The sequence below is a fragment of the Moschus berezovskii genome, chromosome 16, assembly GCF_049115385.1.
Source record: "Moschus berezovskii isolate FMDL1 chromosome 16, NW_MosBer_1.0, whole genome shotgun sequence".
Lineage (NCBI taxonomy): Eukaryota > Metazoa > Chordata > Mammalia > Artiodactyla > Moschidae > Moschus > Moschus berezovskii.
In genome coordinates, this window is record NC_142475.1 from 53,263,068 (window position 1) to 53,280,216 (window position 17,149).

The window sequence follows — 17,149 nt, forward strand, 5'->3', positions numbered from 1 at the left end:
ACCTCCACGTGACCCAGCCCTCGAGGGCCTGCCAAACAAGGCCCCCCACGCCTCGTCAGGCTCTCCCACCACTCTCCATAGACTGTGAGCCCCTCGGGGTAGACCTGGGGTTGCACCCACAAGGCCCCACAACTTGGATGGTGGGTTGAAAAAAATACAGCAACTGCAAACTCACTGGTGTCATTCAATATGAGCGGGGAGAGGAGTGAAAGACCCTGGGCAGAGCTGGGCCCCACCCACCCATCTGCGAGTCTCTGAATGGCGCCACTTTAGGAGGGGCTTTGGGTGGGTTTGGCTATTCACAGCTCTCCACTTTGCCCACGGCCCTGTGGGTGCCCCCATCCTACTTCTGCTACAACCCCTGGCTAGGAAGAGGGTCCCCGAGCCCAGGGGGGGCCTCTTACACATCCCCCTGCCTCACCCCAGTTCATCCAGCCCCTGGGAAGTCTGGTCTTAGTAAAAGCCTGGAGCTGGGTAGGCCTGGACCCCAGAGGCTTCTGCAGCTGATGGTGACTGGATAAGCCCCTGGGGGAACCAAGACAGGTGAAGCCTGAAGTTGAGGGAGCACAGGCCTCACCAGCAGGGTGGAGGGCTCTAGACCCAGGCACAAAGGAGCTGCCCCACTAACCAGCAGCAACAGTTGACTACCAGGCCGGCCACAGCAGGCCAGGGGCGGGAGAAAGGGCCTGAGTCCTAGTGGGTGGGCCACCATCCCACCTGGGGGAGGCACGGCCAACCTGACCCGGGGAGGGCCGGCCCCGGCTCTGCGAGAGCAGAGAGCTGCTTACGGAGCAGGGCAACATCCATGCCTTCTAGCAGGCCCAGTCCCCAACACACTCTGACCTTTCACCCCAGGAGCCCCGGGGTCACCCTCCACCCCTTCAGCCTCCCCTCCCCGCCCCAGGGTGAGGAGTTGGCGTGTCCCCCCACCCCAAGCCCAGTGGGCACCATCACCCCCTCCGTTCTCTGGGCTTCCAAGACTGATGTGAGGACACTTAGTGGGGGGCACACGGGGCAGCCACCCCACCTGACACATGGCCCAGAAGAATTACCAAGTGACCCATCCCGTCCCGCACGGGGGCCATGCCAGTGACCCGGCCCCCAACACAGCAACAGTGCAACTGGGCAGAGCCCACTGGGCCTCAGCCCCTACTCTATTCAATCTGGGACGGCCCCACCCTGAGCCAGGGAGTGCAGGGACCCAGCGTGGACACCAGAGGGCAGCCGAGCACAGCTGGCAGGAGGGGCTGCGTCCCGCAGCATCCCTGGGTCCCGCCAGCCCCCCAAGGCCGCCCACACCCCGTTTTCCAGGCACACGCAGCCACAGGGTCTGGTTTTATTGCCTTCAAGTGTCCAGAACACCTGACTGCCCCAGACCCAATAATTTAAGGTGCCAAGAACAGGTCAGGGTGAGGGGCCGCAGACCAGGGGCTGGGCCCAGTGGTTAAAAAATACAGCAGCCCCCAAACAGGCCAGGAAGGAGAGCTGCCCGGAGGCGGTGTGGGCAGGGCATTAGCAGGACAGCCAGGGACACAGGGCAGGGGGATTGGAGAGGATTAAGCCTCAGAGAGACAGTGAGGGCTGAGGGCACAGAGAGACAGACACGCGGGCAGAGACAAAAGGAAGGATGGTCCAGACAGCTGTGCGCGCGCACGCACACGTGGGCACGCACGCGCGCGCGCGCACACACCTGCTGGCGTGGACGGAGGGAGGGGCAGACAGAAAACACCCGTGAGGGGTGGGGGGCGGGCTGCACGGCTGGTGGCGGGTGTGCCCGGGGAGCTGAGGGCAGCGGCAGAGCGCGGCCCGTGGCGGGAGCCCTGCTGAGCCCGCGGCCGGGCACCCAGGTCCCCGAGCTACATGGTGCAGCACTTGCTCTTGTGCGCGTGGGGGTCCTTGAACCGCAGTCTCTGCTTCGGCCGGTATTTTTCCAGGTAGGTCAGCTGTTTGCTGTTGATGGCTCCGCGCCGCTTCCTGGGCAGATGGGACCGAGCTGGGGGTCAGGCAGGACCCAGGCTCGGCCACCCGCCCTGCCCCAGAGCTGCAGGCCCCAGAGGCGCGAGGGGCTGGAGTGGGTCCCCGTGACCCACAGAGCCCTCCCACCTCTGGGCCTTTGCCCAGGCTGTTCCTACTGCCAGAATCAGTCACTGCAGCCACCGCTGCTGACCTTCAGGTCACCTGGCTATCACTCCTCCAGGCTGACCACCTCATCTCCCCAACCCCAAGGTCCCCACTTTCCAAGGCCCCTGTGTTTATCTGGGTACCACCCCCCAAAAGCAGAGCCCACAGGCATGGAGCCTGGCATGCTGGCTGGCTGGGAGGGAGAGGAGAGGAGGCAGGAGGTGGCCCTCAGGTGCCTGGGTGTGGGGGTACCTAGCACTGCCCACCAGGCGCTTCCAGAGGTCATCTGTCCCCACCACCCGTGACCTCGGACATGGCTGTGGACTGGCTCTGGTCAATGACGCATGGGCAGGGAGGAGCAAGCCTGCACTGTTCTGAGTCACCAGGTTGGGCCCAGCCCCCAGCCACAGGCCTCGGACCTGGAACTAGGGAACCGCGGGCTCAGCGAGGTGCATGGGGGCAGAGGTGACGGTGAAGGCCTGGCCCTTACCCTGGGGCCGCCTCAGATCTGTGCCAAGGCACAGAGCTGTACACAGGCTCATGGAGAGAAGCCGTGTGCCCGGTGTGTGTGCACACGTGCCAGGGTCCCAAGGAGGCCAGAGCTCCTGCAGGCACAGGCAGGGCTGCCTGCCTGACTGATAAACAAGCCTGCCTCTGGGAGAAAGAGATGGCTGTGCCCTGGAAACTGTCGTCGGGGGAGCAGCACAAGAAGACACCCAGGCACGGACTGTGTGCGTGTCTCACACACACACACACACAGTGGGTGGGCTAGGGGCAGGCTCAGGTCCTCTGTGCCCACCCGCCCACCCCACTGTCCCTGCTGCCACCCCAGGACCCTGTTCCGCCGGGGCACATTTCCCGGGGGCAGCGGCAGACAGGAGTCCCTGCCCGCAAGGAGAGGAGGCTGGGAGACCTCCGTGGGGGCCTAGAATGGGGCGCAGAGGGCCCAGGGGCCAGGGCTTCACAAGGGCAGTCCTCAAAGATCCTGGGGTGGCAGCTGTCCCAGGGGGTTGGGGTAGCTGGGGCAGGTGGCACTGGGGGGCTCCTTTCACTGCTGGGCTGGGTTGGATGGCTTCTGGGGGTTCTTCCTCTCCCAAGAGCTGAGGAGAGTGACACCCCGCGTCAGGAGTGCTGGAGGCTTAAAGAGGTGTCTGCCCCAGCTCCCTGTGTCAGCGATGGGTGTGGGCCAGCCTGTTCCTCAGCACCGCAGGGCCTGTGTGCACTGATGCACCCCAGGCTGAAGGAGCCATGGGCCCAAGAGGGGACCAGCCAGGCCCTCCGTGGAGCCTCTCCTCACCCTCTCCTCCCAGTCTGGGGAGCAGACCACACACAGGGACCTGTCCTCTGTCAGGGCGAGGCAGCCTGAGTGGTACGCTGGTTCCACAGCAGGAGGCTGCACTGAACCGGGGAAGGCCTCAGAGGACGGCCCGGGGCCAGGGCTCAGGAGCGCCTCCTGGCAGGGCCCTGGGCCCCTGCAGGGTAGGGAGGGAAGGATAAGGACCCCCTGCACCCAGACCCCCGAGCACCCCCAGCGCCCTTCCCCACCAGCCACTCACTGTCGGATGAACTGGATGGCGTCCTCGTATTTCATCCCGCTCTCGATGAGGGCCAGCGCCACGAGGACTGGAGCCCTGGGCGGATGGCAGGGCCAGGTCACCCAGGCCTGGGCACCTACCCCCTCCCCAACGCCTTCACCCTCGGGGCCTGGGGGCAGCCCAGGCTTCCCCAGTGGCCTTCCCGCCCCCAGGGAGGGCACAGGCTCCTCCTGCGCCTGCGGTGTGACCTCAGGTGGGCGGGGCCACCTCTCTATGCCTCAGGCTGCTCGTGTATAAACGTGTAGGTGGGAGGGTTGAAGGAGGGAGAGCAAAGTGCTGGGCTCAGGTCTGGCCGTGGATGATCATGAGCTTGATTCTCGGTTATGAACCACATTCACGATTCCCATGACTAGCTGGTGAGTGTGGGGTCTTTGTGTCTGGGGAGGGGCAGGGCTGTCAGCTCCTTCCCTCACGAAGTCCCAGCCACAGCCGCGGGGAGCAGGATCAGACTTTGGGAAGGACTTCCGCCCCGCCCCCCCAGAAGGAAGTCACGTGACGTGGGCTCAGCACCCACGCCCAAGGGCAAACCAGGCCAAGAGGTCCCCAAGTTCAAGCCAGCCACCCTGCCCCACTGGCTCACCGCCCCAGGCCGGCCACGCAGTGCACAGCTACACAGCTGCCAGGGTCATCACAGAACTTGTTCTTCAGCAGGCTCAGCCAGTCCTCCACCACTTTGCCGGGCGGGGGTGCCCCGTCATCAAACGGCCAGTCCTGCAGAAGGCAGCAGCCCGTGAGGACCCCCAACTTGAAGGTGGGGTGAGAGCTGGGGCCCAGGCCAGCCTACCCAGGGGCACTCTGATAAGCAAGGAGGATACCGGGAGCCCCCTGTATGGGTGACAGTCGGGGCACAGGCCCCAGAGAGCACCCCCCTACAGGGCTCCTCCCCATCGTCTCCTCCAGGAAGTCTTCCCAGAACACCCTGCTCTTTTTGGGGGAGCAGCCCCGGGAGCCCTACTCCCCTCTCATCAGTCCATGCCATGGTTCTGGACTCACCCAGCCTGAGCTGTTCTGGGCCCACAGACCCAAGGGGTCTGGTCCATGAACGTGGCTGACATAGGCCTTTCTGTGTCCCCAGCCCCCAGCACAGCGGCACACAGCAGGCCGGGCCCTGAGGCTGGAGTCAGTGCACTTCCCATGGAGCACATTCACAGGGGCAGCGGGGCCACCCCAGAATCAGCACCACTTGGCACCAGGGGTGCATCCACGTGTCCACAGAGGCCAGGCACCTGGGCATCTGATCCTGTTCCCAAGCTCCAGATTCAGCACCCCTGGAGGGCCCCCAGAGGACACAGGTCTGCCTGGCAACCGCATGTGTAACCCAAACCCCTTCCCACCCGGGAGGCATGGGAAAGCCGCTGAGCCCTGTGCTCCGGGCTACTTTACAGCGTTCGTCTGGCGCCCTTCAGGCACCCCCACTCTAGACGGGAGGACCCCGGGTCACTCAGCGGGGAAGGGACAGGCCTGTCCCCCTAAAGGCTCCGGCCCCTCTCACCAGCTTCGTCACTGTCACCTGGCTCGGGGGCCTCCCCACAGGGCAGGAACCACGTGGCCCATCCCACGGGGCCTGCTGCCTGGATGCCAGTCCCCAGCACCGGGGACCAAGGAAACCGCCCCAAGGGTCCCTCCCCACGGCCTCAGGAGAGCCTCCCCAGGGACCCGCCAGGTGCACCCAGCCCGCCCCCGGGAGGCACCCGCTGCCCGGCGCCAAGGCCCCAGACGCAGCCTGCGCGCACACACGGCGGGGGCGGCGGCGCGCAGCAAGGCCACACGTGCCTGCCTCCCCGCCCGAGCCGGCCACCCCCACCCCGCCGCACGCGGCCCTCACCACAACCGTGATGCCGTCCTTCTCCAGCGGGGCCTTGTCGTAGGTCACCTCACACACGCGCACCACGGTGGTGGCCCCGTACTTCTTCAGGTCCTGGCAGGGAGGGAGGAGGGAGGCGGGGCTGGGCGGGGGACAGTAAGGCTGGGGCCCAGCGTGAATCGCCAGCGGCTCACGCACGGACTTTCGGGCTCAGGGACCTGCGGGGGTGGGACAGCTCTTCCTGATGCTTCTGGAGCAAGTGTCCCTGAGCTCGCCCCGCAGCAGGCAGGGGAACCCACCCACCCGCATCACCACTGAGGCAACACAGCTGGGAGCCCAACTTCCAGCATGACCTCCCTCCTCTCGGATGCCCAGGACCCCAGAGCACACCAGCAACTTCCAGACCGAGATCCCGGGTCCCCAGGCAGGGTGAGGACACCAGAGCCCACACGTGAGCCCCCGTGTTGAGCAGCCCTCCCAGCCCGGACTGCAGGGACAGGTCCACCCAGGGGCAGAGCCAGGCCCCGCACGGGGGCCTTCAGGGTCTCAGGGGCGGGTCACCTCGGGGCGGGGAGGGTCAGCACCTGGGCCCAGAGGGCGCCCAGGAGGGAGCCAGGCCCCACACACCAGCGGGGAAGCCCCAAGCTACCCGGGGAAAAGTCAAGTCAGTCCACAGCCAGCGCAGGGATATTTATACGCTGGGGTGGGGGCGCTCCACTTCATGGGGTCCACGTGCACCCACCCCCACCCGCTCCCGGCAGCTATTTTAGGAGCAGCGAGGAACCAGCTGCTGGACCTTGCTCACCATGCGACGGGGACACTGGACACAGTGAGGAGAGCACAGAGCTATTCTGAGAGTGCGGGGAGCAGGGCCGGAGCAGAACTCTGAGGCCAAAGGGGCATCACAGATTCCTCTGGGCCTGCAGCCCAGGGTGCTGCCACCCAGACCAGGCTGGGCCCAGACCTCATGACAGACTGAGTGCTGACCCCAGTCCCGCTCTGAGCCCTGAGCCTGGTCCCGCTCTGAGCCCTGACCCTGGTCCTACTCTGAGCTCTGATCCTGGTCCCGCTCTGAGCCCTGAGCCTGGTCCCGCTCTGAGCCCTGACCCTGGTCCTACTCTGAGCCCTGAGCCTGGTCCCGCTCTGAGCTCTGATCCTGGTCCCACTCTGAGCCCTGAGCCTGGTCCTACTCTGAGCTCTGATCCTGGTCCCACTCTGAGCTCTGATCCTGGTCCCACTCTGAGCCCTGAGCCTGGTCCCACACTGAGCCCTGACCCTGGTCCTGCACTGACCCTGGTCACACACTGAGCCCTGACCCTGGTCACACTCTGACTCCTGACCGTGGTCACACTGAGCCCTGACCCTGGTCCTACTCTAAGCTCTGACCTAGGTCACACTCTGAGCCCTGACCCAGGTCACATTCTGAGCCCTGATCCTGGTTACACGCTGACTCCTGACCCTGGTCACACTCTGACTCCTGACCCTGCTCACAAACTGAGCCCTGACCTTGCTCACACTCTGACTCCTGACACTGGTCACACACTGAGCCCTGACCCTGGTCACACTCTGAGCCCTGACCCTGCTCACACTCTGAGCCCTGACCCTGCTCACACTCTGACTCCTGGCCCTGCTCACACTCTGAGCCCTGACCCCGGTCCCACTCTGAACCCTGACTCTGCTCACACTCTGAGCCCTGAACCTGCTCACACTCTAAGCCCTGACCCTGGTCACACTGAGCCCTGACCCTGGTCACACTCTGACTCCTGGCCCTGCTCACACTCTGAGCCCTGACCCTACTCACACTGAGCCCTGACCCTGCTCACACTCTGAGCCCTGACCCTGGTCCCACACTTAGCCCTGACCCCGGTCCCGGTCTGAGGCCTGACCCCCATCATGGGCCCTGCAGGGGGACAGCCCTCCTCCACAGGGTCCGCAGCTCAGTGTCCAGAGCCCAGGTCTCCCGATGGCAGGGTGCCCACTGCCTCCCTCCCTAGTCTAGCATCTGCACAGTTGCTGACGTCCTTCTGTGCCCGGGCTCCTGTTCAGCCATGAAGAGCACTCAGAGGGGCTTATCTCTTGTTGCTGAGAGAACGGCTGGAGGTCTGAGGTCACAAAAGGCCCAGCACACAGCCACAGGCTCTGCAAACAGCAAGGATTGCTGCGGAGTTCAGGCTTCTTCGGGAGCCCTGCAGAGAACGGCAGGCTCTGCAGACATTTGGTCCTATCTGCCGGGGCCACGTGGAGAAGGCAATGGCAAGCCACTCCAGTACTCTTGCCTGGAAAATCCCATGGATGGAGGAGCCTGGTAGGCTGCAGTCCGTGGGGTCGCTAGGGGTCGGACACGACTTCACTTTCACTTTTCACTTTCACACATTGGAGAAGGAAATGGCAACCCACTCCAGTGTTCTTGCCTGGAGAATCCCAGGGACGGGGGAGCCTGGTGGGCTTCCGTCTATGGGGTCACACAGAGTCGGACACGATTGAAGTAACTTAGCAGCTGGGGCGACGAGCAGCAGACAGCTCACCTGCTGGCTCTCGGGGTACAGTGGTCACTCTCTCCCACGGCCGGCTTAGACTGCTGCCCAGCCCTTCCTCACACAGATACCTGTGCCAGGAGCTCCCAGCCCAGTTCCAAGGAGCCCCTGGAGCCCATGGGCTTCCCATGGCCTGGGCTGGCTGTGGAGCTGGTCTTCACGCCCTGTCCCCGTCCTGCTTTCTCCAGGCTGTTTAAGCAGCCGGTCCTCTCCTGCGGGGACCACCACCCCCTTCTCCTCCTGCTCAGCCTCTGTACAGAGGCCAGATGGCCAGCAAAGGGCTCGGGACTGCACCAGCCACAGGGATGTCCTGAGGAGGCGAGACAGTACCTCTGCACCTGTCTCTGCTCACGCGGCATGGGTCCCAGTGCCCACCCTGCTGACCCCCCGCAGCCCTCACACCCCAGCCCCCCACACACTCTTCGTGTGCCTCTCCCGGGGGCCCTGTCATCCCAAGCTCTCCTCTCACTTGGAGGCTCCCAGCCTCGCCATCAGGCGTGCCGGATGCTCACCTCGATGAAGCTGCTGAGGGTGGCGTTGGTGGGGTTGTGCGTGATGAGGAAGCGCATGTTCTTGTAGCTGACCTCCACGGGGGCCGGCCGGTTCATCCGTGCCATGGCTGCTGCCCGCAGATGGGGCTGGGGATGTGAACGCAAGAAGGGCCCACCACCCCCAGAACCCAAGGAGCACGAGATGCCTGTGCTTGTCTGAGACAGAGAAAATGCTTTTAAAAAACAAACAAACAAAAACCTGCCCCCAGACCCCGCACAAATATTGTGCAAATACTTGGGTGGGGGGGAGGATACTGCCCGGATCACGGGTGGATGATAAAAAAACAAAACCCAACCCTTTACAAAACAAAAAGAACAAAAGAGGCCCCCCCCCCACCCCAGAAGTAAAACAGGCCGAGTCCAAGCTCCTGCCTCTCAGGGCTGGAGAATTACAAGGGGGCAAAAGCAAAAATAACAACCACCAAAAAAACTCAGCAAAGAAAACTCTAAAAAGCCCAAAGTGAATCCGGCTGCCGAAGCCGTGGCCGGCACTGCGCCTGTCGCCGGGGACACCCCCTCAGCATCGGTGGACGGCTAGAGGGCCACCTCTGCTCCAAGGCCCCAGACCCCCAAGGATTAAAGGAAGAACAAACTTGAAACTGAACCAATGGGGCTGCCATGGGGTGGGGGTGGCAGGCAGCAGCCGGAGGCCGACAGCGGGTGGCAGTAACGCGGGGCCTCCGTCACGTTACCCCATTGGGGTACAGAGAGACCTGGAGCGGGGCGTGGGACTCAGGCCGCAGAGCCAGCCCTGGGCCAGGCGGCGGGGGCCATGGGCGGGCGAGGGCAATGGTGAGGCCGGAGGCGCGGGGGCCTCAGCAGCGGGTGCAGTGAGGATGCTGGACGCGGCAATACTCAGGGCTGCCCCCGCAAGGGCTTCTCCATAAATCCCAGGCTGGTCAGCGGCAGGCAGCGTCTGGGGAGGGGGGAGAAGGCAATGAAAAGGGGTCCTGGCCCGTACCCCTCTCTCACTGGGCCTCGGTTTCCCTCTCAGGGAAACCATGAGTGTGCTGAACCGCAACACATGATTTCAAGGCATTTATGGTGACAGAGCCACCCCCCGAAGCCCAGGCCCCTCCATGACGCCCCGCCCCCACCACCAGCCAGTCAGTCCCCTACTCTGCGGAATTCTGGCCTCTGGGGCGTCTCTAAGCCCAGATCACTCTGGAGCAGCCCTGGTCCTCGGGGGAAGGGGCTCCGGCATGGAAGCCAAGGTGACAGAGCACAGTAGGGGATGGGGGCAGCGTGGCAGCATCCCCACACACAGACACAAGCCACCTTACACGTCTCCCAGCAGCTCCCCGTGGAAACCAGAGGCTCTGCTCAGCCTCTGCCCTGGGCCGCTGTCCACCACTCGCCCACAGGGCTGGCCACACAATGGAAGCAAACAAGCCACTGCCCTCCAGGAGCTCAAAGAAGCAGGGACAGCCCACAGGAGCCCACAGGCCGGGGCCGGCCGCCAGGCCCTTGCCAAGGTGGTGACAACACAGGTGGCCGGGACGGGGGTCCCACCATGACAGGGCCGCAAACAGGGACATTGCCGGGCCCCAGAGGTGGCCGTCAAGCACCTGCAGGCCTGCCTCTCCCTCTCTAGGCCCCAAAAGGCCAGTGCCAGGGGCCCCAACAGGAGCAATGAGCCCCACTCCCATCCCCACGGACAGGCTGGGAGACCTTTAGCACGTCACTAGCCTCGGTTTCCCCATCTGCAAACTGAGGGGCCAGAGAAGATGCCCCCAAGGCCCCTCCGGCACTACCCAGTGGTCAGCAGACTCCTCCAGCCACTGGGCTTAGCCTGGCCCCGCTGTCAGAACCCACACCTGCTTACCGGGCAGGTCCTCCATCCACCCACCCAACACCTCTTACCTCTGCCCCGCCCAGCACCCCTTTCCCCAGCTGCCAACCAGGCCAGCTGGGCCCCTGGAGCCTCAGCCTGGGTGCGGACCAGGCCTGCAGCTGGGACCCGGACACCGCGGGGTGTGGACGGCGGGCGACTCCACGGCTGCTCCAGGCTTACGCTCTGCCCCTTGCCCGGTTCAGGAAGGTTACGCGGGGGTCCCCAGGGAGGGGGTCAAAGGCAGGGAGAAGGGACCGCGCACCATCCCAGAGTGGGCTTCTGCTTGGAGTGTGGGCAAGGAAAGAGCCAGCCACCAGGCGCCCTGAACAGCACGTGAAAACCTGCCCTCCTGGGGCTGCGGGAGGTCCCCGTGCATGCATGTTTACAGAAGGGAGGAAAGGGGCCCAGGGAAGCCACAGGACGACAGGCCTCTCCCGAGGGCCCGACCCACCACCTCCCCACCTGCTGGACACCTGGGGAGACCCCGTGGGCAAGGGCAGACGGCCTGGCTCTCCTGACAGCGTCCCTGGAGAGCCCCCCCACAGTCCTGCCCATGTGAAACCTCTCACCTGCAGGCAGGGGCCCAGGGTCAGGCTGGCTGGGGGCAGGGGTCAGGGCCCCAGCTGGAATGGGGTCAGGATCTGGGCTGAGGCTGGATTAAGATCACTGCCCAGCTGAGCTGGGGTCTTGCCAGACACCCCACTTGTCTCCTCAACGTCTAGGGCCCCCACCCCCAGGTGAGAAGGAAACTGTGAAACCCCCCTTGCTGCCCCCAGGCTGTCCCACCAGGCTCAACCAGGCTGTGCCCCCGCCCCAGGGCAGAGCCCCCCTTCCTAACCACACCACCCCCACCTTGAGGTCACCGAGCAGGCCCCCAGGCAGGGCTGACCCAAGTCCACCAGCTAGTACCCCTTACGTCCACCCTCACCTCCACCCCCGGACACAGATGCCCTCCTGGAAGCCCCAGGCCCCTCCCTCTGGCCTTCCCACCACCGGCCCCACACTGCAGTCCTGGGGCCCCAGCTGCCCTGCACACAGACTCTGAGCTCTCTGCTATGTCCCGGACAGTCCTCCTTTCCAGACCCATTAGGAGAGGCCCCGGCCTGGCCCCTGTCCGCAGATGAGTAAACAGGCCAGGGCGGGCTGGGGGAACTTCCAGGGCCCTGAGCAGGCTAGGCCCGGGAAGAGCTCCCCGTGGGAGTTCCCAGCCTCAAGTCCCGGTGGCACAGCTGACTGAGGAGCTGGAGTTTGACTCCAGAGGGCTTCCAGAGTGCCAGCCTCCGTGGACCCGGGACCCTGTCCGACATGGGGGAAGGCTGCAGGGCCAGGGTTCCTGGGGGTCCCAGGAGAGCTAAGGAGGGGGAGCGTGGGAGTGCGCAGGACCGGGCCGGGAGGGCGCGGGTGGGGCGGCGGCGAGCGCCTGTCCCGCAGCGCACGCAGGGCGGGTGCGGGAGGGGCTCGTGCGGAGGGTGCGGCTCCTTCCCGGGGCGGGGCTGGGGTCCTCCCGGCACACCCCGCCCTCGCGGCCCCGGCTCACCGGCTGGCAAGCGTCCTGCCGCCGCCTCCGTTCGCGCGGGCCGGGCAGGGCCGGGGCGCGGCGGCCAAGGCTCAGTGCGCGGGGCGCGCCGGCCTCCCCGCGGACGCTCGGCGGCCGGGCTGCGGGGGGGCTATTTCTAGCGCCCGGGCATCACGTGGGCGGCGTGGCCGTGACCAGCGGGCGACCCGGCTGGTAGTGACTCCGACACCTGCCGCCTAAATATAACCACAGGCCAGCCCGCACGCTGGGGCAAACAAAGCGGGCCAGGCCGGGAGAGGAAGCAGCGCCGGCGGAGGAAGGGGAAACGCAAGGGCGGGGGCGCCGCCCGCGCACCCCGCCTTCCTCCCGCCGTGCCCTGAACCCTCCAGCGGCTGCCCCAGCAGGGAGCGGGCGCTGCCCCAGGTCCGGAGGAGCTCAGCTGGAGCCGGGGCCCTGGCGGGGACCTCAGTTCAGGTCCAGAGGGCGAGCTTCCTTTTGGGAATGGAAAGGAGGGTGCCTCGTGGCCCAGGTGGGCTCCAGAAGCTGGTGCCCACAGGATGAAGGACGGTGACCGACACCTGGTCTGGCCCTGCTCAGAGCCCAGCCCAGCTCTCCAGCCTCAAACCCCAGGACCTCTCTACTTCCTGAGCACCTACTGTGTGCCAGACACTGCTGTCCCTCACTGAACCCTCGACATACCCCTGGGGGTGCTGCTATCACTCCCTCCCCCCCAACCCCCCAGTATGCAGGTAGGGAAACTGAGGCGGGGGGGCACTCAAGGAGGCAGCCTTCACCCAGGGAGGGTCTCCACCTCCCGCTCTTTCTCCAGTGCTCAGTGCAGAGGCCCCCTCCCCAGGAGGCTCTCTGTGGTGGGAAACCCTCCCCTGGGCCCAGGCCTGAAGCCCGAGCAGGGTGCTGGCTTCACCTCCTGGAAGCACCAGCTCAGGAACACGCGCGCTCCGCAGACTGTGAGCCCCGAGAGCGCGCAGCCAGGCACCGCAGGCAACCGTGTACCTGCCCCGGCCAGCCCGGGGGCCCATGGAACGGGGTGGAGCAGGGTGGGTAGAGCCCCCAGCACACAGGGTCCTCAGGGGCCCTGCCTCGCTGGGAACCCGGCTCTGAGCCCAGCTCCCAGCCAGCCAGCCTGGCCCCTGCAATCATCGGTCAGCGCCGCAGGGGCGGGGTGGGAGGAACTGGCCAGGGGCCCAGCCCAGAGCAGGGCCGGGTCCCAGGCTCTCCCCACACACATACCCAGAGTGTCAGCCAGGCCCGGGGACCCGCGCTCCCCGACCCCTGCCAGGCGAGCAGGCAGAGGCAAGGAGAGGACGGCCGTGTGCAGGGCAGAAAGGCCGGCCGGAGCCCCGCCCCAGCCAAGCCAGGTCCCTGCCCACCAGCTCAGGAGCCCCGGGGCAAGGGCTCCTCCACCCAGAACCAAGGTGGGCTCGGCCCAGGACACCCATTCCAGTGCTCTTAGGCCCCAGCTTCCAGCAGCCTCTTTCTAAAGGCCAGCTCTGGGCACTTAGGGCCCCACCAGTCTCCCATCTTGACGGCTTCCTGAGAGTCTGTCCCCTCAGACACCGTGCTGGACGCTGCATGCCATGAGAAAAGCCCATCGGACACACTGTATTAATAAAATAGCAGCTCAGAGGGGTCGAGGGACTTAACCCGAGACACACAGCCGACAAGCAGAAGAACCAAAGTCCAGCTGAGTTCTGCTGACCCGGAGACCCTGACCCTCTGGAGAGAGGACCCCTGGGCAAGCTGCTCTCCCTCCACGTCACGCTGCATCCCCATCCATACAAGCTGAGAGGTCCCATCAGCTTTGTGGACCTGCACCCAGGACCCAGAGCCCACCGGGCTGCTGAGCCCGCAAACCAGCACCCCTGTCCCCCCCTCCACTGGGGGCACCCACTCTGGCCAGGCCTGGGGGCCACCTGCTGGCCTGGCACCATCCCAAGCCCTTCGGAGAAGTCTATTTTTATCAGGGCAGGAGCCGTTCCTGGAATCCTCCCAGACAAGCCCAAGTCCACATGCTGCTTGAGGGCAGGGAGGGGACCCAACAGGCCGAGCCCACGCCCCCCCCCCCCGGGGGAGTCTACCCAGAGCCCCCTGCTCTTGCGCCCACAGCACCGAGGATCTGGCCCCCTCACTGACCAAGTTCGGCCGCCTGCCCTCCCTGCAGCCACAGGCCCTTCAGAGCAGTTTCCCCACCCCCGGGGAACGTGTGTCCTGAAGGAGGGGCTCAACTCCACCCGCCTCCTCTGCACAGAGCCTGGCACCAGGAGGCCCCCCACTTATTGTGGAAGGAACAAATGACCCAACGTCCTGGGCAGAGCTCCAGATCTGGGCAACATCCAGAAACCATCACGGGATCGCAGCCCCTGAAGTCCAGAGGAACCTCAGAGGTCACCCACACCGTCTCATCACCAGCTTGCACACCTCTGGTGATGGGGGGCTCGCTGCTCTTTGGCGGCACCTTCCACCCTGGGCAGCTCCCCGAGTTATGTGTCCACCTACTCTGGGGCCTCCTGGATGGGGCCCAGCAGGAGGCACCCTGCAGAGCAGACTAAGCCAGCACAGCAGGCGCTGTGGAGGGCAGAATTGGAGGATAGGGTGGTCAGGGAAGGCTTCCTGGAAGAGTTGGCCAGGGAGGGCAACAGGCATGCAGGTCACAACTGGAAGCTCATCATCAGGGCTCGACCAGCTGCCCTGACTCCCTGTGCAACCTGGGGCTGTCACTTGCTCTCTCTGGAGCTTGAGACCTCTTCTGTAAGTGGTGACACCGCCAGGAAGGGAAGCCACTTTCCAGTGGTGCCAGCTCCAAGCCAGTCAAGAGACGCCCAGGCTCTGACCTGGAAGCAGAGCTGTTAGGAGCAGGCTTGAGTTTCCACCCGGGGAAGGCGCCTGTTCTCTGCCAGGATCTGGGGATGAGAAGAGGGCTGCAAACACACTGCCCCCAGACGCTGCACGGGGTCACCCTCACCACACCGGGTTTAACGATGCCTCATGGGCGTGGTACACTCTTGCCAACTCAAGTGGCTGGCACCCACATGCCATCAGCCCCCAGCATGGCCCGGGTGGGCCACAGCGCCACTGCGGACTCAGGAGCAGGTTGGTGGCTGTGGGCGAGGCTGCGGGGCCCCAGCCTGGCCGCCACCTGTGGTGGGCACAGAGCAGGCAGCCAGGTGAGCCAGACCAGGCACCTCGGGTCTTCTGAACCCTGTGGCGACCCCGAATCCACCAGGCCCACCCGAAGCCTCCCTGGTCTCAATGGCACCATTGGACAGGCACCCAGGAGAGGGGTTTGGCCTTCCCCACAGCCGGGCTCCTGGGGCCCTGGCCCTCCCCACCTTGGCCTCAGCTGGCCTGGCCTCACCGTGCAGGGCCTGGAGCCTCCCCTGAAGGGCCCAGCACGAGAGGAGAGGGCAGAGGACGGACAGAGGGCCGACCTGCCCACGGGGTCTGGGGTTGAGCCTGATGCTGTCTGGGACCACCTGCCCTTGGGGGTCCCAGCTCCTCATCGGAAAAAGGTATGACAAGCCCTGCCCGGCCAGGAGGAGGGCCCGTGGGCACTGATGGCTGGAAAACGGGGCCTCTGTGGCCACCAGACAGCAGCTCCGACGAGGGAACAGGGCAGCAGGGGAAGCACGACCAGGAGCCCTCCAGGTGTCACCTCTGCCCCCACGGCGAGGGCCCCCACCGGAGCCAGCCCCCTCTCCCACATCCTGGCCAGCTCCTCCTGCTGGGGGCTCACAGCTGGGGGCACATGCAGGGTCAGCGGCACGTGGGAGGGGTGGCTCCAGCTGCCCAGGCAGGCTGCCTGTGCCATCACACAGTGACACGCTGGCCGCAGCTCATCCCGGCGTCCTGCACAAGGAGGGAGTGCACCCCTGGGGCTGCGGCCTCTGCTCGAAGCCCCACTGTTCACCTGTCACTGACCAGGACCCCTCCCCCGACCCGAGGCCTCAGCCCTGGCTCTGAGCCCAGTCTGGCCCCTGGGTCCTACCTGCAGCCTCCCCTGCTCCCACCCCGGACCTCAGGATTCCTCCAAGGGGGACAGGGGAGCCAGCATCCGTTCATTCATTCATCCATCCAATTCACAAGTGTTCACTGAGCATCTTGCTCCACTGCCGAGTGCCAGGCTGAGCTTAGGGACACAAGGGAAGAAGTCACCAGTAGATGCAAAAAGCCTGCCCTGCCCTCTCCTGCCCCACCCCCGCCCTGATGGGGCATCTGGCCACCCCTCTGCACCCCAACCCCCACCCTGAGAAGCCACCTCCTAGACTGCCCCTCACAGGTGGGGCTGGATAATACTGTGGCTGCCCAGAGGGGCTGGGAGTGCCCCCCAACCCCATACAGGTGGCATTACTGACCCTGGGGTCACCGCAAAGAGACCTCACTCCCCCAGTGCCTCAGTTTCCCAGGCTGCCACCTGCAGGGATAGAATGTGGCATTTTCACAGTGCCACCTGTCACTGGGCTACCAGGTCTCACCTGGACCACACCGGCCAACGGCCCAGCCGCCCCTCCCCTGGCTTCCACCAGGGGAGCACCACCCCCCTGCAACTGCCTCCTCGCCTCCGGGGGTGGACACTGGGGGTCAAGAGTGAGCAAACCTCCACGACCCCAGGTGGAGTGGGGGTCGGTGGCAGGACACACAACCAGGCAATGGACTGTTAGACAGAAAGGACCCTGGTGGGGGGTAAGGGGGTAAACACGAGGCTTCTCAGAGGACGTGGCCTTTGGGCAGAGAGTCAGGACACACACGCATGGCACAGGTCCCCGAGAAGGGACACATCAGACCCCCTTGAACCCCGCGAGAACAGCGCACCCTGTCTAGCACTGCTTGCCAGTCCAGGACCTTTCCACCACCACCATCGCCCTCACCCTACGCACCCCCAACCTGAGGCGGAAGACTGAGTGCCCCGTTCCACACGGAGGCCAGACGGAGACGCAGAGCAGGGCTGTCTGAGACCTGGGATCCTTCTCTTCGCCCCAGTGAGTCACAGAAACCTCACGGTTTGGAGCCCGGGCCCGGGGGCGTGCTAACACAGACAAGGCCTTCAGTGCAGCCGCAACAGCAGCCCAGCAGCAAGCAGCAGCGCCAGCCTCCCAGCTCCAGGTCCTCAACTCAGAGCCCAGCAGCTCTCCGGCTCAACACAATTAGCACCAACCCCTCAGGGGGTTATTAAAAC

General features: G+C 65.3%; 1 protein-coding gene across 2 annotated transcripts in view; it reads right to left on the reverse strand.

Moving 5' to 3' along the window:
• Positions 1–1,322: 1,322 nt before the first annotated feature.
• The window catches only part of LOC129560171 (protein tyrosine phosphatase type IVA 3), a 32,699-nt gene continuing 16,872 nt past the window's right edge, over positions 1,323–17,149 (reverse strand). Inside the window, exons 1-6 of one of the 2 annotated variants that reach the window (XM_088844822.1) lie at positions 11,977–12,134; positions 8,567–9,521; positions 5,542–5,634; positions 4,297–4,427; positions 3,678–3,752; positions 1,323–1,974 (exon numbers count right to left, since the gene is read on the reverse strand). In XM_088844822.1, coding sequence (XP_088700948.1) covers positions 1,857–1,974; positions 3,678–3,752; positions 4,297–4,427; positions 5,542–5,634; positions 8,567–8,671 — 522 coding nt within the window. In that variant the 5' untranslated portion in view covers positions 8,672–9,521; positions 11,977–12,134 and the 3' untranslated portion in view covers positions 1,323–1,856. Of the gene's footprint in view, positions 1,975–3,677; positions 3,753–4,296; positions 4,428–5,541; positions 5,635–8,566; positions 9,522–11,976; positions 12,135–17,149 lie in introns of those variants that run through there. The other variant, XM_088844823.1, reaches the window with a different exon arrangement.